Below are 22,690 nucleotides of genomic sequence, written 5' to 3' on the forward strand. Positions count from 1 at the left end.
CATTTCTTCTTTTTCTTTGTTAATTTTCAGCTTGATATTGAGACAACTACCTTTTCAACAACGGTTTGTAAATGCACACATTTGACTGCATTTGCCGGATTTTATGTTAAACCGAATGTTTTGCAAACACCCTCTTTGCTCTTGATAAAACAAGGCTATGTGCTTCTTGTGGTTATTGCATCTGTTTTAATGATTTGGATTTTAGGTTTAGTATTCGCTCGGCAAATCGACAAAAAAGATGCTACAAAGGTACAAAGTTTGTAATTGTGAGGGTGTTTTTTTCTAAGACAATACGTAGAATCCAGCTTTTACATTACACTTTGGTGAAAAAAACGTTAAAGTTGTTTGGTTTCTAACAGTAATGGCTTTTTGCTTTTAGATAGGTGTTTGTCCACTACTAGATAATCGAAAGGAAGATAGTTACATGTACCAGATAACTGTCAACACTGGTAATCGAAGGAATGCAGGCACGAAATCAAACATTTTCTTCACAGTTGTTGGTAAATGTTTAAGTTTTCTACTACAACATATATGCACATACATATTTACACAGATTTTTATATACAAATATATATATAATAATATACAGATTTTTAAATACAAATATATATAATAAATAACACACACACACACACACACACACGCACGCACACACACACACATAAATTTAAATTGGTATCGAATAGGAGAGCTTGATGACTCAGGGGTAAGAAGATTGAAAGATTCAAAGAGGAGTTGTTTTCAAAGATCAAGCTCAGATACTTTCATTATGACTACATCTGATTGTCTTGGTGATTTATGTTACATTCGACTCTGGCATGACAATAAAGGTGGTGGATGGTATTTAAGGTAGCACCAAAGTTTAAAAATTCTTTTCATTTTGCATTAGCTCAAGTTTCTGTAAAACAATTGAAACAGCACTATGATTAGTGGTTTGTGATTTAGGAACATTGAGGTTGTTGACATACAAACTAAAAGGCGTTTTCATTTTTTTGCAACACGTTGGCTTTCAGTTGAACATGAGGAGTGCTCTCTAGATTGTGTTCTACCAGTTACTGCATCTGAAGAAATGTCACAATTCGATCATCAGTTTTCAATAAAAGTTCGACATGGGTTTTTTGAAAATCATTTATGGTTCTCAATCTTAGCTCGTCCGCCTGGAAGTAATTTTACTCGCTGTCAAAGGTTGTCTGTTGCTGTTTCTCTATTGCTGACAGGAATGACAGCTAGCACAATGTTTTTTGGCCGAGAGTTTTCAGTCACAAAATCGATCGAGAATAAATCTGAAGGCTTTGCTATCAGTTGGCGTCATGTACTTAAAATTGTTTTTTTTTATTGTAAATTTACCGGCATTGTTTTATAAAACAGTGCAGATTGTCACCAGTCAGTCGTTCTGTTTACATTCCTGAAGAAATAAGATTTTAAAATTTCTTTCTTTAGGTTTACGTAGCTTTTATTTGTGCTTGCATTACAATTCCCATCAATTTGATTTTTATTGGAGTGTTTCGCCATACAAAGCCTTATAAGAAACCTTCGAATAAAGCTTTTTCTGAAAAGGATTCGTCAGCAGGTGGTTTTCTCTTTCCTCTTCAAATATTTTCTTGGATCAAATCAAAAAGATGTTTACATAACCTTGTCTAAAAATGTTCTAAAAGTTATAACTTGTTTTTGCTATAGATCACTTTTTAATAACTTTTCCTCTTTCTTCTATATCTAGAAAACAGTTCCAAAAACGCTTCAAGCGACTCAAGTATCAGTATCGAATTTGATCATTTGAATAATACGAGAAGCATAAGACGGAAAAAATCTTTTAAACTTCCCCATTGGTTTCTCCACATCACTTGGTTTATTTGCGTAGGAACAATCTTAAGCTGTTCTTCAATTGTGATTTTGTATGGAATGTCGTTTGGAAATAAAAAGTCTCTGGATTGGTTGGCTACTGTGACGCTCTGCTTGGTAAATGAGAATTGTGTTTAAATGTAAATTAAGTGCAATAAAAAGTAGAGAGTCGTCTATTAAGGTTTCCTTCAATTGCACTAAAGAATTTACTAAAGATTGTATTTTCTATCACTGCTCCTGTATTTAATTTACTCTGCATATATCTAAAACGTGGTATTTAAAACACTTTATTTGAATACCAAACAGTATTGCAATTTATTTTCTGTTTCTATTTTTTTTTTTTTTTTTTTTTTTTGTTTATTTGTAAAAACTTCGACCAGGCTCAAGACGTGTTTTTGTTTCAACCGATGAAAATCTTTGCTGCTGCTTTGTTTTCTGCTCTATCTATCAAAGCTATTGGTGCAAGAAGAAAACGCTTTACAGAAATGTACACGCATGGTATTATTTTGATATATCTTTCATTTGTATTGCAGAAAATTGGAAAAACCTTTTTTTGCTTTTGCATAGTAAATGTTTAAAAGAGAAAATTTTTCTGAAAGGAATCGCATCGGAGTTCGATTAAACTTCCATTAAATCTCTAAAATGATGCTTTTCAAATACATATTGTTGTAAACATCTCTCAAAGTGTTTTTATTCGATATAATTTATGCATTGATATTTTAATTCGGTAAGCATAATCGTATATAGTTTTTAAGGGTGCAAAGTTTAAAAATATTTTTCTAAAAGGAAACGCGTTGGAATTCGACCGAAAGTTGCTTTATCAACCTAAACAAGAAGCAACCATATTTGAACGAGACGACATCGATACGAATCCACCCGACAAATTTTCAGTATTAGCAATGCAGGAATCTCGTCTAAAGCAGCTAAGATTAAATCAAATCTCCCATGAGTTAGTGTTGTATACATGGTTTGCGTTTCTTGTTTTTTTTATTTCTTACTTCTCACGAGAGAGTTTAGCGTACTTCCACGCTGATAATGTCAAAAAGCTTTTCAATTTAAAGTCATCTGGTGCCGACGTCAGTCAACCACTAGATCAGGTAATAAATAACTCACGACCTTGCGCAAGTGTAAACTAAGAAACATAAACTCCATAACTTGATTTAACGAATTGTAAAAAAGTTATTTGAATGACGATTCTGTTTATCACTTTTTTTTATCCGTTGACGCAGTTAAACGATGCGTTTATTATTATTATTTTTTTTCTCTTCGATTCAGCTTCGATCTGCTGACGACTTTTGGTACTGGCTGGATAACTGCCTCCTTCCTCAGGCTTTTCCTGATCCTTGGTACAAAAACAGAGAAGATTTTCCAGGTAAACTCTTGTTAAACGATCTGACATCAAAGATAGTCAACGGAATCAGAATCCGTCAAGTTCGCGTTAAGCACGGTAAGCTTCTTTAATTTTAGAAAGTTGAAAAAAGTTTGGTGTGAAACAAAGTTTATTTGTTTTGAATTATTTTGTTATTACATTTTAATGATAGAGTTATTGTTTTAATTACGCTTTGTTTGATTCTGTTGTTTTTCTCCTTCAACTTTTTTTGCATGATCTTATTGTTAAACTTTTAAACCTTAGATTCATGTTTTAAAGCTGAATCAGTTTCAGAGTTCTTCGTTCTTGAATGCTTATCTGCTTACAAAGTATCAGTAGAAGAAAAACAAGATTTTGCATTTAATTGGACTACACCAAAGCAATACGGCGTTCCTAATAACTCATCAACAATACCTTGGAGGTATCAGAGCTCTAACCAGTTAGACGGATACCCTGTATCAGCGACGCTGGAAACGTATTATGGTGGAGGTTATGTCGTTGAAATCTTTCCAAAATGGAAAAACGATAAAATATTGGATCAAGTTAAACAAAGAAGATGGATCGATCGTCAAACACGAGTGGTTTTCACTGAGTTTGCTCTTTTTAATGCTGCGACTAAAAACTTTTGTGTGGTTAACATTATATTTGAGTTTCCGCCTTCTGGTGGAATGGTGCCTAGCTACTTTGTAACTCCTATTCAGCTATATGAAAGCTCAGAAAACAAAACGATAATGCGTGCTTCCCAGGCGTTGTTCATTTTGATGATGTTTTTTTTTTCTGTTCGTGAAATCAAATTGATGCATAAGTGTGGTGGCAAGTATTTTCATGAGTTTTGGAATCTAGTGGAAGTTGCTTTAGTTTTGCTATCGATGTTGGCTGTTTTCTTCTATTACTACCGAGGTGATGAATTGTTTTTGTTTTTGTTTTTGTTTTTGTTTTTTTTGTTTTTTTTTGTAATAACACAAAAGTTTAGGAACTTCTCGATATGAGGTGCTCTTAAACCTTTTTGTAATTTCTCGTAAAAATGTTTATTTAGGTGAACTCGCAAAGCAGATAACAGAGCGTCTGTCTGACAGACATCCTCAAGTATTTATAAACCTCCAGCTGTTATCATTTTTCGACTTGTCATACACGTACGCCACCTCCTTAATTGTTTTTTTCGTTAACATAAAGTTCCTCAAGATGTTAAGATTCAATTGTCGCATATCTATGTTATCTTCTACGCTGAAAGGAGCGTGGCCTGCGTTATCTATGTTTGGAATTATATTTGCCATCATTCTCTTTGCGATTGTTTTTTCCAGCTGCATTACATTTGGTACAGTGATTTTTCAGATGGTTTTAGCATAATGCAATAAATGCTTTGTAATTTATAAATATAGTTAAAATAAGTTATGATTTTAAAACGAATATGTGCATTAGGTTTATCATTTTGTGATGTTTTTTCGTAGGCGTATTGCTCCATGGTTACCAAGATTACTTTCAAACAACGGCCTCAGTTGTTTCCCTTCTTTTGGGAAAATTTGACTTTCATCAGTTTGAAGAAGCCAATGCCTTTTTGGGTCCAATATTTTTCTTTGGTTTCAATATCTTTGTAAACTTGATCATTGTTAGCATGTTCGTATCCATCTTGAACGACTCCATTGAAGTTGTTCGGTCGAGTAACACGGAACAAAATGACGACGTCGCAGTTATTGAATTTTTACTTAGAAAAATGAAAAGTATGTTTTTAATCAAATTTATTGACAGTAGATGAAGAGGTGCTGGCCACACTGGTCAAACTTAATTTGAAACTCTGTTGTTTAAGATGATAAAAAAGCTGTGCTGTTAGCTTTTAGTTTATTGCGGTAGTTTTAGGAAAAAAAATAAATAGAAATGTCTTTTCTTTAGGTTGGTTTTGCAAAATGCAAAAACTTCCAGTAGTTCAATCTAACCAAAGTTTTAAACCTTTTTCGGCTGTGCACCAGGATCAATTTCGTTGCGTTGACTTCTCCGGCACTGAAACAAATTGGTTCTGTTACAGTGAGTTCAATTGATTACTTGGAATATATGCGCGTTTCATGTGTGCATTTACTGTTCACCACAAAGGGCTCTTCGTTCATTTGTTCCTTTAATTCGTACCGAAAACTTAAATTAATATAGAGCAAAAAATATTTTTACTTTTGTCGTTTGATGCTTCTGATGTTTTTTATTCGTTTTATTGTCTTTGTATACCTTCTTTATTCAATTCAATTTGTTTTCATATCAGATCATAATTTAACATAAAAAGAAGGAAAAAAAGGGGATAAAAAACGACATACAAAATTTTGACATGTCTGGTTATTCCTCTGTGTTCTTCATGTGTTTTATAGATCTTTTAAATGCAGTTTAAACCCTGAATGTGCCATTCTGATAAATTCACCTTAATTCTCCATTGCAATAGATCATTAAAGACGGCTAACATTTTTTCAATAATTTCAATTCTGGTTGCGCTGTTCTATAATATATTTGTTATCTTCCAGAAACTAGAAAAAAGTGTTTGTGTTAACTTAATTTTTCGTGTTTTTTTTATTAAGATTTGCGAATGGAAGCAAAGTTCTCGAAATACAAATACTTGTTTGAGGACGAAAAACAAAAAAGTGATGTCGCGAACGAAACACTTACTAAATTCATTCATTGCATGACTCTTTTATGGAATAAGAACGAATATGAAACGTGACACTCCGCAATCAAATGCTATCTTAAGAAGTTCAGCTGGCGTGTTTTAAAACTAGTGTTTATTACGTTTAAAGAATGAAAGTTTGTGAAGAGCGTTGATTGCAACGATTTCTAATTTAATTTAAACACTTAAAGTACACTTCATTATCAAAATTTATTATAGTTTGACATGATCCATAAATTTGTTTACCCATTTTTACTCTAATACCTAGAGCTCTGGAGCAATATGTAGGTACGTGTGTAAAAATTTCAAACCATTTATTTATTCACGTTTTATATATGGTTCGAAAGAGCTCTGAATTTGTAATAAAATGGTGAAAACTTTATGAAAAAAGAATCATTACAAAAAAAGTTATGCTCATTTAAGTAACATTATTTTTATGAAGCATTGCTTAAGAAAAATGCAACTTTCGTATAAAACTCGCGTTCGGCTAACGGCAGCTTTGTAATTGAATCATTGTTAGTTTGCGCATGATTTTGCATAGTGAAATCACTGATCTCAAAATATAACTGGATAGCGTATTCAATTGCCTTTTTCAAAAAAAATTGAAGCCAAAATTGGCCTCCCAAGATGGCGGCGATCGGAGCTCCTAGCGGTGATCGATGTACATTTTATAAGGCTTTTTACAGAAATATTAAAGAAAATGAATAGAGTTTTGAAAGAAAAACTAGACTATGAAACAAAGTTTCAATGACTTTAAAGAAATGAAATGATTTCTAAAAAAATCAGACAATTAAAGTAATTATTTTGATACTAAGGTACAAAATATTCGATACTTTACGATTAAATATTTACTTTACGATTAAATAATATTTATGCGCAATCTATGTACCTTTTAGTTCTTAGTTACCCAATGGAGTGTGCTAGAAGGTTAATAACATGACTGTATGGTAAGCGGCAGTGGTGTCTACTTACAATTTTGACAAATTTTGTATTTTCAATTTTTGTTGCAAGATACCAGATATGTACATGCTGCATGAACTATTAGCTGAGTGCTGTAAGTACACACAACTCAGGGGTTCCTTCTAGGATTATTTGATACATATATATGTAATTAATAGATATAGTATTTGATAAAAATATTAAGTACAAAATATTATTTTTTAATATGTTATTTTACTTATATATTATTCTTAGTAATATTTCAGCTCTCAATAATTGAGTCAATTGTTTTTAACTTGTTATTCAAAACAAATCATCAAGGGAATGTTTTGATAACATATATTTTGTATGTTATCAAACATTATCAACATTATGTATCTTATCAAAATATTTATGATACGTAAATTTACAATAAACTATCTGCATTAAATGTTGGAATGGATTAGTACTTTCTTATCATTTCGAATAAACCAGTTTTTTAAAATTCAAAGACAGAGGAGGGTTAATTAAACCAACTAAAAGTGTTACTATCATATGCGAAGAAACTGAAAGATGTTTCCAAAGGTTGCTTGCCTCAATAAATGGCAACCTTCCAAATGAAATAGAAATTCAAAATGTCATTTCTGGTGCTATTTTGAGATCAGTTGATTACTCAAAAATATTTAATGAGCAAACATTTTTTAGTGGCTATCTGATGAATTAATGCCTAAAAAACATTTTATCTTAAAAATAAAATCAGTTGCCTACCATGCTGTTGTGTTATTAACCTTCTAGCACACAGCATTGGGTAGTTAAGAACTAAAAGGTACATAAATTATATAACAAATGCTAACTATTTGAAACTTGAGATTTCTGCACAAGCAAACAAATACTTTTTCTTTACTTTTATTAAACAAACTAAATTAAAGCAAATTAAAATTAAAATTTGTACTTAGTTTTACTGAGAATTTTTATTTTATTATGCCTATTCTAAAAAACGAAAAACAGAAAGTTAATATAGAGCAACTTATTGTAAGAATATGTTTTGTTAAATAAAAAAATATTTATATTTGAAATTTTTGTATATATGTAATATTCCGTTATTTTTATGAATAAAATCTTATGTTAAACAAAAAAACTAGACTTTTATTAGAAAATTATATATTTATCAATATTTGAGCTTAAGATATAAAACTTGATTATCATCAAGTTTCTTAATTTTCATATCACCATTCCTTAATTCCGCCGCCATCTTGGGAGGCCAAATTTGGCTTCAAAAAATTTTTCGTATACGCTATCCAGTTATATTTTGAGATCAGTGAGTGAAATGTGCAAAGCGATTAAAAAACGTAACAAAAAAGTTTCGAATTAAAGAAACAAAGTATTTTTAATGATTAAAACGTAATAGTAAAATTTATAATAAAATTTTATAAAACATGCATAAAATATCGCGTTTTTTTGCAATACTTACAATAATTATATATACATATATATATATATATATATATATATATATATATATATTATATATATATATATATATATATATATATATATATATTTAAAACGAAGAAACAACAGCTAAGTATGGTACTTAAAGTTTCATGCCTAACGGCAATCATCAGCCATGAAATACAAACAAAAAATAATAATATTTTTGATTTGTATTTCATGGCTGATGATTGCCGTTAGGCATGAAACTTTAAGTACCACCTTTAGTTGTTGTTTCTTCGTTTTATATATATATATATATATATATATATATATATATATATATATATATATATATATATATATATATATATATATATATATATATATATATATCGCTCTATTTATACAAAATATTGAGCACTCTTCTACGAACACGAGATATTGTATTTGAAAATAATACAACTTGAAATAGCAATATTCGCTCCTTCTGTTGAGCACTCTACTCAAGTCGTCAAATCAATGGAGAAATTTAACTTTAGATACTCTATCAAGAATATTCCATTACCATCTGAAAAAAATTACAGATTGCTATTGCTAAAGAAAACACAACTGATGATAAAAAGAATGAGATGGAAAGCAATTTTTTATAACAACAAACATTTAAAGTAGGCTGTGACAATTCCCGTTTTCCGGGAAACGAAAGCGGGAATTTCCGGGAACGGGATTCATTTCCCGGACTTGGAAAAAAACGGGAACGGGAATTCCCGTTCCCGTATTTTAAAAAGCGGGAACGGGAAAATCCCGTTCCTGTTCCCGTTTTTCACCTGGAACGTCTAATATTTCCTGGTTTTTTTTCCTGCTTTTTTTTTTTCTTTTTTTTTCCTGGTTATATAATTTGTTTTTTTTTTTGTGGTTTATTTTGGTTTAGGTGTTTGTTTTTTTTTGGATTCTTTTTTATTTTTTTATTTTTTAAATTTATTAACTTAACAACATAGAAGATTTTTACAACATAGAAGACACACAGGGGAGTTTTAATAAAAGCTATGTACCTAAAAAAAAAAAAAGGAAAAAAGGTTAATTCTAACTAATAACTTATATTCAAAGGAAAATAAGGTAATTAACAAGAAAGATACCAAAGATATGAAGAAAGTTAGTAAAGAAAAGACGCAAGTTAGCAAAGAAAAGAAGAAATTAGTAAAGAAAAGAAAAAAGCTAATAAAGAAAAGAAGAAAGTTAGTAAAGAAAAGACGAAAGTTAGTAAAGAAAAGACGAAAGTTAGTAAAGAAAAGAAGAAGTTAGTAAAGAAAAGAAAAAAGTTAATAAAGAAAAGACGAAAGTTAGTAAAGAAAAGACGAAAGTTAGTAAAGAAAAGAAGAAGTTAGTAAAGAAATAAAGAAGTTAGTAAAGAAAAGAAAAAAGTTGATAAAGAAAAGAAGAAAGTTAGTAAAGAAAAGACGAAAGTAAAGAAAAGAAGAAGTTAGTAAAGAAACGAAGAAAGTTAGTAAAGAAAAGAAGAAAGTTAGTAAAGAAAAGAAGAAAGTTAGTAAAGAAAAGACGAAAGTTAGTAAAGAAAAGACGAAAGTTAGTAAAGAAAAGAAGAAGTTAGTAAAGAAAAGAAAAAAGTTAATAAAGAAAAGAAGAAAGTTAGTAAAGAAAAGAAGAAGTTAGTAAAGAAAAGAAAAAATTAGTAAAGAAACGAAGAAAGTTAGTAAAGAAAAGAAGAAAGTTAGTAAAGAAAAGAAGAAAGTTAATAAAGAAAAGAAGAAAGTTAGTAAAGAAAAGAAGAAGTTAGTAAAGAAAAGAAGAAAGTTAGTAAAGAAAAGAAGAAATTAGTAAAGAAACGAAGAAATTAGTAAAGAAAAGAAGAAAGTTAGTAAAGAAACGAAGAAAGTTAATAAAGAAAAGACGAAAGTTAGTAAAGAAAAGACGAAAGTTAGTAAAGAAAAGACGAAAGTTAGTAAAGAAAAGAAGAAGTTAGTAAAGAAAAGAAAAAAGTTAATAAAGAAAAGAAGAAAGTTAGTAAAGAAAAGACGAAAGTTAGTAAAGAAAAGACGAAAGTTAGTAAAGAAAAGACGAAAGTAAAGAAAAGAAGAAGTTAGTAAAGAAACGAAGAAAGTTAGTAAAGAAAAGAAGAAAGTTAGTAAAGAAAAGAAGAAAGTTAGTAAAGAAAAGACGAAAGTTAGTAAAGAAAAGACAAAAGTTAGTAAAGAAAAGAAGAAGTTAGTAAAGAAAAGAAAAAAGTTAATAAAGAAAAGAAGAAAGTTAGTAAAGAAAAGAAGAAGTTAGTAAAGAAAAGAAAAAATTAGTAAAGAAACGAAGAAAGTTAGTAAAGAAAAGAAGAAAGTTAGTAAAGAAAAGAAGAAAGTTAGTAAAGAAAAGAAGAAAGTTAGTAAAGAAAAGACGAAAGTTAGTAAAGAAAAGAAGAAGTTAGTAAAGAAAAGACAAAAGTTAGTAAAGAAAAGAAGAAAGTTAGTAAAGAAAAGACGAAAGTTAGTAAAGAAAAGAAGAAGTTAGTAAAGAAAAGAAAAAAGTTAATAAAGAAAAGAAAAAAGTTAATAAAGAAAAGAAGAAAGTTAGTAAAGAAAAGAAGAAGTTAGTAAAGAAAAGAAGAAAGTTAGTAAAGAAAAGAAGAAATTAGTAAAGAAACGAAGAAATTAGTAAAGAAAAGAAGAAAGTTAGTAAAGAAACGAAGAAAGTTAGTAAAGAAAAGACGAAAGTTAGTAAAGAAAAGACGAAAGTTAGTAAAGAAAAGAAGAAGTTAGTAAAGAAAAGAAAAAAGTTAGTAAAGAAAAGAAGAAAGTTAGTAAAGAAAAGAAGAAGTTAGTAAAGAAAAGAAAAAATTAGTAAAGAAACGAAGAAAGTTAGTAAAGAAAAGAAGAAAGTTAGTAAAGAAAAGAAGAAAGTTAGTAAAGAAAAGACGAAAGTTAGTAAAGAAAAGACGAAAGTTAGTAAAGAAAAGAAGAAGTTAGTAAAGAAAAGAAAAAAGTTAGTAAAGAAAAGAAGAAAGTTAGTAAAGAAAAGACGAAAGTTAGTAAAGAAAAGAAGAAGTTAGTAAAGAAAAGAAAAAAGTTAATAAAGAAAAGAAGAAAGTTAGTAAAGAAAAGAAGAAGTTAGTAAAGAAAAGAAAAAATTAGTAAAGAAACGAAGAAAGTTAGTAAAGAAAAGAAGAAAGTTAGTAAAGAAAAGAAGAAAGTTAGTAAAGAAAAGACGAAAGTTAGTAAAGAAAAGACGAAAATTAGTAAAGAAAAGAAGAAGTTAGTAAAGAAAAGAAAAAAGTTAGTAAAGAAAAGAAGAAAGTTAGTAAAGAAAAGACGAAAGTTAGTAAAGAAAAGAAGAAGTTAGTAAAGAAAAGAAAAAAGTTAATAAAGAAAAGAAGAAAGTTAGTAAAGAAAAGACGAAAGTTAGTAAAGAAAAGAAGAAGTTAGTAAAGAAAAGACAAAAGTTAGTAAAGAAAAGAAGAAAGTTAGTAAAGAAACGAAGAAAGTTAGTAAAGAAAAGACGAAAGTTAGTAAAGAAAAGAAGAAGTTAGTAAAGAAAAGAAGAAAGTTAGTAAAGAAAAGAAGAAATTAGTAAAGAAACGAAGAAATTAGTAAAGAAAAGAAGAAAGTTAGTAAAGAAACGAAGAAAGTTAGTAAAGAAAAGAAGAAAGTTAGTAAAGAAAAGAAGAAAGTTAGTAAGGAAAAGAAGAAAGTTAGCAAAGAAAAGAAAGTTAGCAAAGAAACGAAGACAGTAAACTACTTAAAAAAATTATAATTAGGTCTTAAACCTATTTATAACTTTAAATTATTATAATATTTATATATATTTACCTTATAGTTATAGTAGTTTGTTCCTAGTATTAGTACCAAATTTATAACAAATCTTAAAATCTTAAAATAAACGGGAATATATGCGCGCAAATCATAAAATAGCGGGAATCCCGTAAAAAAGCGGGAAACTTGGTAAAATGCGGGAAACTTGTAAAAATACGGCTTTTCCCGTATTTCTTATATTATATTATAATATATAAATATATATATTATAATATATAAATATATAAATATGTATATATATAATATATAAATATATATATTATATATATATAATATATATATAATATATATATATTATATCATAATATATAAATATATATATATTATATATTATAATATAATAATTACGGGAAAACCCCGTAACATCGAATGACGTACGGGATAAGGAACGGGAATTTCCTGTTCCCGTATTTTATTTATTACGGGAACAGGATCCCGTTCCCGTATTTTAAATACCAAAAGCAGGAACAGGATCCCGCTCCCGTAGTTCCCGTAAATACGGGAACTTGGCGCACTCTAATTTAAAGAACAAAGAAAACAATAGGTCTAAAACTTTCGGAATTAACACCGAGAAATGCCCGCCACAAGTTAAAGAAATAGCACCATTTGAAAATGATTTAATAGATCTAGTCAAAAACATCAAGTTTCGCATAATAAGATCCAACTTCCAGACAAAGCTAAATGATGACATAAAGAGTATACATAAATCAAATAAAACACTAACTCACGCTGACAAAACATCAAACATGTATATGTTGTCTAAAGACGATTATAATAATTTACTCACAAGCGCTATAACGTCTTCATACAAAAAAGCCAGCCCTATAATAAAAGACCAAATAGATATAGAATCCAAAAGAATTTTAAATATTCACGAAGTGTTTAACAGAATTGAAATAAATGGAACATCTAACTGTTTTTTAACTCTGAAAGAGAACTTTATAAACAACCCAACAAAGACTTACAAAGAGAACTTTATAAACAACCCAACAGTCAGATTACTAAATCCTGCTCAAAATGAAATAGGAAGAATCAGTAAAAATATACTATCAAAAATAAACCATGATATCAAACATATTCTTGCTCTCAATCAATGGACATGTACTCAAAATGTTACTGATTGGTTTAAGAGAGTTACTGAAAAACACTTGCATAAGTTTCTTATTTTTGACATAAACGATTTCTACCCATCAATCAATGAAAATCTTTTAAACAACGCAATTAACTTTGCTGAGAAACACACACCAATTAGCAATGAACAAAAAACGATTATCAAACACGCAAGAAAATCGTTACTATTCAATAATAAGCAAGTTTGGGTTAAAAAGAAAAGCGGTTTGTTTGATGTTACCACGGGTGCTTTTGACGGCGCCGAGGTTTGTGAACTTGTTGGTATTTTCCTACTGTTCCAACTCTCGCAACACTATAATAAGACTGATTTTGGATTATATCGTGATGACGGTTTAGCTATATTTAAAAACACCAGCGGCATACAAATGGAAAGAATAAAAAAGCACTTTGTCCAAATCTTCAAAAACAATGGCCTACTTATTTCCATACAATGTAATTTAAAAATCGTCAATTATCTTGACGTTACTCTAGACCTCAATGACAACTCTTTCCGGCCTTATAGTAAACCTGAGAATGTTTTAAGCTATATTCATGCTGAATCCAACCATCCACCTAAAATTTTAAAGCAGATCCCGCATTCCATCGAGCTACGATTGTCGGCCAATTCATCTAGCGAACATATCTTCATAAATTCTTCCTATATGTACGAGGAAGCCTTAAAAAAATCAGGTTTCAACCAAAAGCTTAAATACATCCCCGATTTACAACATGTTAACAACAAAAGCCGTAAGCAAAAGATCATCTGGTTCAATCCACAAATATAGGAAAGCGGTTTTTAAATCTGATCGGCAAACATTTTCCAGTAAACCACAAACTCCACAAGATATTCGATAGAAATTACATTAAAGTGAGTTACAGCTGCATGCCAAGCATAAAAGATATCATAAATTCCCACAACTTGAACATTCTGCAAAAAAACCAGCAAAATAACCCCAATATTAGTGAAAAAACTTGTAATTGCATGGATAAAACTAAGTGTCCTTTACATCAGAACTGCCTTGTAAAAAACGTTGTCTACCAAGCCATCGTCTCCTCCGACAACCCAGTAATGAAAGAAAAAACATATTACGGCATCAGCGAAACACCTTTTAAACTAAGGTACGCAAACCACCAAAAATCCTTTAATTTTGAAAAGTACAAGAACGATACGGAACTATCGAAAGAAATATGGAAAATAAAAGGAAAAAATTTCACACCTATTGTTAAGTGGAAGATCATCAAACATTGCAAACCGTACAACCCGGCCGCAAAATGTTGCATGCTATGCCTGTATGAGAAGTACATGATTATAATGTTTCAAGAAGGTATCTTATTGAATAAGAAGAACGAAATGGTTTCAAAATGCAGGCATAGAAACAAATTTCTTCTTTCGAAATTTGATACTGGCGACTAGGCCTAAATGTTTTCTTTCTTTCATTATTTCTTTCTTTCTTTTCTTTTTTTTTCTTTTCTTTTCTCTTCTTTTCTTTCCTTTCTTTTCTTTTCTTTTCTTTTCTTTTCTTTTCTTTTCTTTTCTTTCTTTCTTTCTTTCTCTTTTTCTTTCTTTCTTTCTTTCTGTCTTTTCCTTATTTCTCTATTGCTTTCTTTCATTTCTTTACTTCTTTATTTCCTTCTTTATTTCATTCTATCTTTCTTTCTTCCTTTTTTCCTTTTTCCTTTTTCTTCATTTTTTTCTTTCTTTATTTCCTTTCTTTTATTTCTTTGTTTCTTTATTCATTTCCTTTCTTTCTTTCTTTCTTTCTTTTTATTCCCTTTCCCCTTCTCTTTCTATCATGACGTCAGAGCACACAACACAGTACTTTTTTGTAATTTTGTAACGGTTTTTATATTTTTGATTTGTATTTCATGGCTGATGATTGCCATTAGGCATGAAACTTTAAGTACCATACTTAGCTGTTGTTTCTTCGTTTTAAATATATATATATATACATATATATATATATATATATATATATATATATATATATATATATATATATATATATATATATATATATATATATATATATATTTATGATTAGTAAAAGACTTCTTCACTCGAGAGTGCTCAATAGCCTGCTGGCAAGAGCAATTACATAGAAGATACAGCAAAGGATGACAACTTTGTTGGTACTTAAAGTTTCATACCGGCGTGCCGGCAATCATCAGCCAAAATACATAATGAAAAAAACGTTACAAAAAGAGAACATTGAAGAAAAACGAAAAAACCGTTAAAAATGTCGTTAAAAAAGAATTGTTCTTATTAATGGCTTCAAATTAGTCTTTACTGTCAAATGACGCAAGCATGTATTTATTCATATGCCTACACTTACTAACCAGCTCTTGCTTTTTATTTAATAAATTTGCGCCTCTATAGATGGCAATTTCAGTTTTTTCATTTAAACATAGAGCGCATCTTCTTGTGCTTGGTTGATAAGGTTGGCATTAAAGTTTCATACCGGCGTGCCGGCAATCATCAGCCAAAATACATAATGAAAAAAACGTTACAAAAAGAGAACATTAAAGAAAAACGAAAAAACCGTTAAAAATGTCGTTAAAAAAGAATTGTTCTTATTAATGGCTTCAAATTAGTCTGTATAATCGAAAGCGTAACATTATATGGTTCAACCCACCATTTAGCAAAAATGTGATCACAAAAGTTGGCAAATCATTTCTTAATTTGGTAGACAAACATTTTCCATCTAAGCATATTTTGAACAAAATATTCAATAGAAACACTTTGAAAGTCAGTTACAGCTGCATGCCGAATTTAAAATCTATAATAAACTGGCATAACCAAAAAATCATCGAAGATATTGAAGATCAAAATAAGAAATCCTGCAATTGTATCAACAAGTTGCATTGTCCACTAAATCAACTTTGCCTAACAGAAAACATGCTTTACAAAGCTGTTATTTTTTCAGACCTTCCGAACTATTTAGATAAAATATATATTGGCATAAGTGAACCGCCTTTTAAATTACGTTATGCAAACCACATTAAGTCGTTCAATACTGTAAAATACAAAAACGACACCGAACTATCCAAGGAAGTGTGGCGCATAAAAGAAAAAAACGGAAAACCTTTTATTAAATGGAGTATAATCAGGAAATGCCAACCTTATCAACCAAGCACAAGAAGATGCGCTCTATGTTTAAATGAAAAAACTGAAATTGCCATCTATAGAGGCGAAAATTTATTAAATAAAAAGCAAGAGCTGGTTAGTAAGTGTAGGCATATGAATAAATACATGCTTGCGTCATTTGACAGTAAAGACTAATTTGAAGCCATTAATAAGAACAATTCTTTTTTAACGACATTTTTAACGGTTTTTTCGTTTTTCTTTAATGTTCTCTTTTTGTAACGTTTTTTTCATTATGTATTTTGGCTGATGATTGCCGGCACGCCGGTATGAAACTTTAAGTACCAACAAAGTTGTCATCCTTTGCTGTATCTTCTATATATATATATATATATATATATGTATATATATGTATATATATGTATATATATATATATATATATATATATATGTATGTATATACATGTATATATATATATGTATATATATATATATATATATATATATATATATATATATATATATATATATATATATATATATATATATATATATATATATATGGAGGTGATCTTTAAATACATTAAAAGCCTCAGCGTTTTTGCCTTATTTTTATCGTTACTAATGAATTTCAATGAAAGATAAATATATAAATAACAGTTCTAATAAAATATCATTATAATGAATAAAAAAAAAAATTTACTGAATTCTCTACTGTCAAAAACCGCCCCTCCCCCTAACACTATGTAACGGAAGTGGAAATACATACCTCCACTGCGTGGAACGATAGGGTATGTGGTCATGAATATTTTTTGATGTAATTTGGCAGGGACATAGAAAATAGATCTATACAGTTGACTGGAAAATTTCAAATATGTACCAACATGCCTTCAATATCAATGCAGTGCCAGAACAGGAACACAATTTTAAATAGCAATAAAAAAAACTGAAAAATTTATTACACGTAAAAAAAAAACCATAATTTATTCAACATAAAACATTCTACTTTTTTAATAAAGTCTAAGCTGATATAAAATTCTAAAAAAAAAAGACAAATAAGTACATCATTACCACACCGACTTCGAGCACGCTGTGAAAAAAAAGGTCACAGTTTTTGTCTTTAAAATCGGTGCCGTAAAAACCCAGATACGCACGTACCTACAATATGCACTGTAATTTGGCAAATGATGATAGCTCCATGTTTTAATGGGAGTGTTTAAAAACATGTCTCTTTTGTTATTGGACTATTTTTGCTAAAGGTTTTGAGTTCAAGTTTTACCGTTTTACTTGGATATCATGGATAAGGTGTTGGTACCAATATAAGAAGTATTGTATACATCGTTAACCTGGATTAAATATTAACAGCTATGGTACACAATTTAAACACTGTAGATATTTTGAGCAAATGAAGTTGTAATCCTTTTAACAATTTGCAAATTTTGGAGAACAAAAGTTAAATGGAATAATTAATTTCTAAATTTGTTCCGTAAAAATCAAGTACCGAAAAAACTCCTCATAAAAAAAGTTTCAAAGTAAATCAGTTATTTTAGCAACAAAAACAAGGTTAACATCGTCTAATCAATAATTTTGCTGCATTTTCTATGTAAGTCTGCTACATAGAAAATTTAAAGACATATATTTAGCTATTTTCCTCTACACGCGTAAAATAACTTTTGTTTTATGCAGCAAAATTAAAAAGATATACTTTGTTATTTTCCTCTAATCGTGTAAAAATAAATATTTTTTGAACAGGGCTCGGAAAACCCAAGAATTGAATAAGGTTCATTTTAATTTTGAAGAATATTTCAAAGCTAATTAGGCATTTTCTTTACAATCCTCAGTTGAGTATCATAAAGTTTTTAAAGGTAGGTGCTGGATATTTGGTGTTCAAGTTAAGTAACTTCCAGAGATGGCTCAATTTTTAAACCTCTTTACATTCTTACTATCGAAAAATTGAGTTTTATATATATATAATATATATATATATATATATATATATATATATATATATATATATATATATATATATATATATATATTTATATATATAAAACGAAGAAACAACAACTAAAGGTGGTACTTAAAGTTTCATGCCTAACGGCAATCATCAGCCATGAAATACAAATCAAAAATATTATTTTTTGTTTGTATTTCATGGCTGATGATTGCCGTTAGGCATGAAACTTTAAGTACCATACTTAGTTGTTGTTTCTTCGTTTTAAATATATATATATATATATATATATATATATATATATATATATATATATATATATATATCGCTCTATTTATACAAAATATTGAGCACTCTTCTACGAACACGAGATATTGTATTTGAAAATAATACAACTTGAAATAGCTATATATATATATATATATATATATATATATATATATGTATATATAATTATTGTAAGTATTGCAAAAAAACGCGATATTTTTTTATGCATGTTTTATAAAATTTTATTATAAATTTTACTATTACGTTTTAATCATTAAAAATACTTTGTTTCTTTAATTCGAAACTTTTTTGTTACGTTTTTTAATCGCTTTGCACATTTCACTATGCAAAATCATGCGCAAACTAACAATGATTCAATTACAAAGCTGCCGTTAGCCGAACGCGAGTTTTATACGAAAGTTGCATTTTTCTTAAGCAATGCTTCATAAAAATAATGTTACTTAAATGAGCATAACTTTTTTTGTAATGATTCTTTTTTCATAAAGTTTTCACCATTTTATTACAAATTCAGAGCTCTTTCGAACCATATATAAAACGTGAATAAATAAATGGTTTGAAATTTTTACACACGTACCTACATATTGCTCCAGAGCTCTAGGTATTAGAGTAAAAATGGGTAAACAAATTTATGGATCATGTCAAACTATAATAAATTTTGATAATGAAGTGTACTTTAAGTGTTTAAATTAAATTAGAAATCGTTGCAATCAACGCTCTTCACAAACTTTCATTCTTTAAACGTAATAAACACTAGTTTTAAAACACGCCAGCTGAACTTCTTAAGATAGCATTTGATTGCGGAGTGTCACGTTTCATATTCGTTCTTATTCCATAAAAGAGTCATGCAATGAATGAATTTAGTAAGTGTTTCGTTCGCGACATCACTTTTTTGTTTTTCGTCCTCAAACAAGTATTTGTATTTCGAGAACTTTGCTTCCATTCGCAAATCTTAATAAAAAAAACACGAAAAATTAAGTTAACACAAACACTTTTTTCTAGTTTCTGGAAGATAACAAATATATTATAGAACAGCGCAACCAGAATTGAAATTATTGAAAAAATGTTAGCCGTCTTTAATGATCTATTGCAATGGAGAATTAAGGTGAATTTATCAGAATGGCACATTCAGGGTTTAAACTGCATTTAAAAGATCTATAAAACACATGAAGAACACAGAGGAATAACCAGACATGTCAAAATTTTGTATGTCGTTTTTTATCCCCTTTTTTTCCTTCTTTTTATGTTAAATTATGATCTGATATGAAAACAAATTGAATTGAATAAAGAAGGTATACAAAGACAATAAAACGAATAAAAAACATCAGAAGCATCAAACGACAAAAGTAAAAATATTTTTTGCTCTATATTAATTTAAGTTTTCGGTACGAATTAAAGGAACAAATGAACGAAGAGCCCTTTGTGGTGAACAGTAAATGCACACATGAAACGCGCATATATTCCAAGTAATCAATTGAACTCACTGTAACAGAACCAATTTGTTTCAGTGCCGGAGAAGTCAACGCAACGAAATTGATCCTGGTGCACAGCCGAAAAAGGTTTAAAACTTTGGTTAGATTGAACTACTGGAAGTTTTTGCATTTTGCAAAACCAACCTAAAGAAAAGACATTTCTATTTATTTTTTTTCCTAAAACTACCGCAATAAACTAAAAGCTAACAGCACAGCTTTTTTATCATCTTAAACAACAGAGTTTCAAATTAAGTTTGACCAGTGTGGCCAGCACCTCTTCATCTACTGTCAATAAATTTGATTAAAAACATACTTTTCATTTTTCTAAGTAAAAATTCAATAACTGCGACGTCGTCATTTTGTTCCGTGTTACTCGACCGAACAACTTCAATGGAGTCGTTCAAGATGGATACGAACATGCTAACAATGATCAAGTTTACAAAGATATTGAAACCAAAGAAAAATATTGGACCCAAAAAGGCATTGGCTTCTTCAAACTGATGAAAGTCAAATTTTCCCAAAAGAAGGGAAACAACTGAGGCCGTTGTTTGAAAGTAATCTTGGTAACCATGGAGCAATACGCCTACGAAAAAACATCACAAAATGATAAACCTAATGCACATATTCGTTTTAAAATCATAACTTATTTTAACTATATTTATAAATTACAAAGCATTTATTGCATTATGCTAAAACCATCTGAAAAATCACTGTACCAAATGTAATGCAGCTGGAAAAAACAATCGCAAAGAGAATGATGGCAAATATAATTCCAAACATAGATAACGCAGGCCACGCTCCTTTCAGCGTAGAAGATAACATAGATATGCGACAATTGAATCTTAACATCTTGAGGAACTTTATGTTAACGAAAAAAACAATTAAGGAGGTGGCGTACGTGTATGACAAGTCGAAAAATGATAACAGCTGGAGGTTTATAAATACTTGAGGATGTCTGTCAGACAGACGCTCTGTTATCTGCTTTGCGAGTTCACCTAAATAAACATTTTTACGAGAAATTACAAAAAGGTTTAAGAGCACCTCATATCGAGAAGTTCCTAAACTTTTGTGTTATTACAAAAAAAAACAAAAAAAACAAAAACAAAAACAAAAACAAAAACAATTCATCACCTCGGTAGTAATAGAAGAAAACAGCCAACATCGATAGCAAAACTAAAGCAACTTCCACTAGATTCCAAAACTCATGAAAATACTTGCCACCACACTTATGCATCAATTTGATTTCACGAACAGAAAAAAAAAACATCATCAAAATGAACAACGCCTGGGAAGCACGCATTATCGTTTTGTTTTCTGAGCTTTCATATAGCTGAATAGGAGTTACAAAGTAGCTAGGCACCATTCCACCAGAAGGCGGAAACTCAAATATAATGTTAACCACACAAAAGTTTTTAGTCGCAGCATTAAAAAGAGCAAACTCAGTGAAAACCACTCGTGTTTGACGATCGATCCATCTTCTTTGTTTAACTTGATCCAATATTTTATCGTTTTTCCATTTTGGAAAGATTTCAACGACATAACCTCCACCATAATACGTTTCCAGCGTCGCTGATACAGGGTATCCGTCTAACTGGTTAGAGCTCTGATACCTCCAAGGTATTGTTGATGAGTTATTAGGAACGCCGTATTGCTTTGGTGTAGTCCAATTAAATGCAAAATCTTGTTTTTCTTCTACTGATACTTTGTAAGCAGATAAGCATTCAAGAACGAAGAACTCTGAAACTGATTCAGCTTTAAAACATGAATCTAAGGTTTAAAAGTTTAACAATAAGATCATGCAAAAAAAGTTGAAGGAGAAAAACAACAGAATCAAACAAAGCGTAATTAAAACAATAACTCTATCATTAAAATGTAATAACAAAATAATTCAAAACAAATAAACTTTGTTTCACACCAAACTTTTTTCAACTTTCTAAAATTAAAGAAGCTTACCGTGCTTAACGCGAACTTGACGGATTCTGATTCCGTTGACTATCTTTGATGTCAGATCGTTTAACAAGAGTTTACCTGGAAAATCTTCTCTGTTTTTGTACCAAGGATCAGGAAAAGCCTGAGGAAGGAGGCAGTTATCCAGCCAGTACCAAAAGTCGTCAGCAGATCGAAGCTGAATCGAAGAGAAAAAAAATAATAATAATAAACGCATCGTTTAACTGCGTCAACGGATAAAAAAAAGTGATAAACAGAATCGTCATTCAAATAACTTTTTTACAATTCGTTAAATCAAGTTATGGAGTTTATGTTTCTTAGTTTACACTTGCGCAAGGTCGTGAGTTATTTATTACCTGATCTAGTGGTTGACTGACGTCGGCACCAGATGACTTTAAATTGAAAAGCTTTTTGACATTATCAGCGTGGAAGTACGCTAAACTCTCTCGTGAGAAGTAAGAAATAAAAAAAACAAGAAACGCAAACCATGTATACAACACTAACTCATGGGAGATTTGATTTAATCTTAGCTGCTTTAGACGAGATTCCTGCATTGCTAATACTGAAAATTTGTCGGGTGGATTCGTATCGATGTCGTCTCGTTCAAATATGGTTGCTTCTTGTTTAGGTTGATAAAGCAACTTTCGGTCGAATTCCAACGCGTTTCCTTTTAGAAAAATATTTTTAAACTTTGCACCCTTAAAAACTATATACGATTATGCTTACCGAATTAAAATATCAATGCATAAATTATATCGAATAAAAACACTTTGAGAGATGTTTACAACAATATGTATTTGAAAAGCATCATTTTAGAGATTTAATGGAAG

The 22,690-nt window shown here is 29.7% G+C and overlaps 2 protein-coding genes across 11 annotated transcripts in view; one reads left to right on the top strand and one right to left on the bottom strand.

Moving 5' to 3' along the window:
* The window catches only part of LOC145187201 (polycystin family receptor for egg jelly-like), a 47,699-nt gene extending 41,616 nt beyond the window's left edge, over positions 1-6,083 (top strand). For 7 of the 10 annotated variants that reach the window (XM_090095756.1, XM_090095755.1, XM_090095757.1 and 4 more), the window contains 14 exons: positions 31-249; positions 380-500; positions 687-849; positions 946-1,312; positions 1,441-1,570; positions 1,718-1,956; positions 2,220-2,337; positions 2,626-2,936; positions 3,115-3,286; positions 3,473-4,108; positions 4,245-4,523; positions 4,657-4,926; positions 5,096-5,227; positions 5,761-6,083. In XM_090095756.1, the coding sequence (XP_089951882.1) occupies positions 31-249; positions 380-500; positions 687-849; positions 946-1,312; positions 1,441-1,570; positions 1,718-1,956; positions 2,220-2,337; positions 2,626-2,936; positions 3,115-3,286; positions 3,473-4,108; positions 4,245-4,523; positions 4,657-4,926; positions 5,096-5,227; positions 5,761-5,903 (3,300 nt within the window). In that variant the 3' untranslated portion in view covers positions 5,904-6,083. Of the gene's footprint in view, positions 1-30; positions 250-379; positions 501-686; positions 850-930; positions 1,313-1,440; positions 1,571-1,717; positions 1,957-2,219; positions 2,338-2,625; positions 2,937-3,114; positions 3,287-3,472; positions 4,109-4,244; positions 4,524-4,656; positions 4,927-5,095; positions 5,228-5,760 lie in introns of those variants that run through there. The other 3 variants (XR_016454939.1, XR_016454938.1, XM_090095760.1) reach the window with 3 other exon arrangements.
* Positions 6,084-18,989: 12,906 nt separating this feature from the next.
* LOC149884816 (uncharacterized) overlaps positions 18,990-22,690 on the bottom strand; it is a 38,431-nt gene continuing 34,730 nt past the window's right edge. The window contains exons 36-42 of the mRNA XM_090095764.1: positions 22,217-22,527; positions 21,867-22,038; positions 21,045-21,680; positions 20,630-20,908; positions 20,227-20,496; positions 19,926-20,057; positions 18,990-19,392 (exon numbers count right to left, since the gene is read on the bottom strand). Of these exons, the coding sequence (XP_089951890.1) occupies positions 19,250-19,392; positions 19,926-20,057; positions 20,227-20,496; positions 20,630-20,908; positions 21,045-21,680; positions 21,867-22,038; positions 22,217-22,527 (1,943 nt within the window). The 3' untranslated portion in view covers positions 18,990-19,249. The remainder of the gene's footprint in view (positions 19,393-19,925; positions 20,058-20,226; positions 20,497-20,629; positions 20,909-21,044; positions 21,681-21,866; positions 22,039-22,216; positions 22,528-22,690) is intronic.

This window comes from Hydra viridissima, unplaced genomic scaffold (assembly GCF_058129835.1).
Source record: "Hydra viridissima isolate aposymbiotic clone 2 unplaced genomic scaffold, HvirCarnegie_v1 scaffold_8, whole genome shotgun sequence".
In the NCBI taxonomy this organism is placed as follows: Eukaryota; Metazoa; Cnidaria; class Hydrozoa; order Anthoathecata; family Hydridae; genus Hydra; species Hydra viridissima.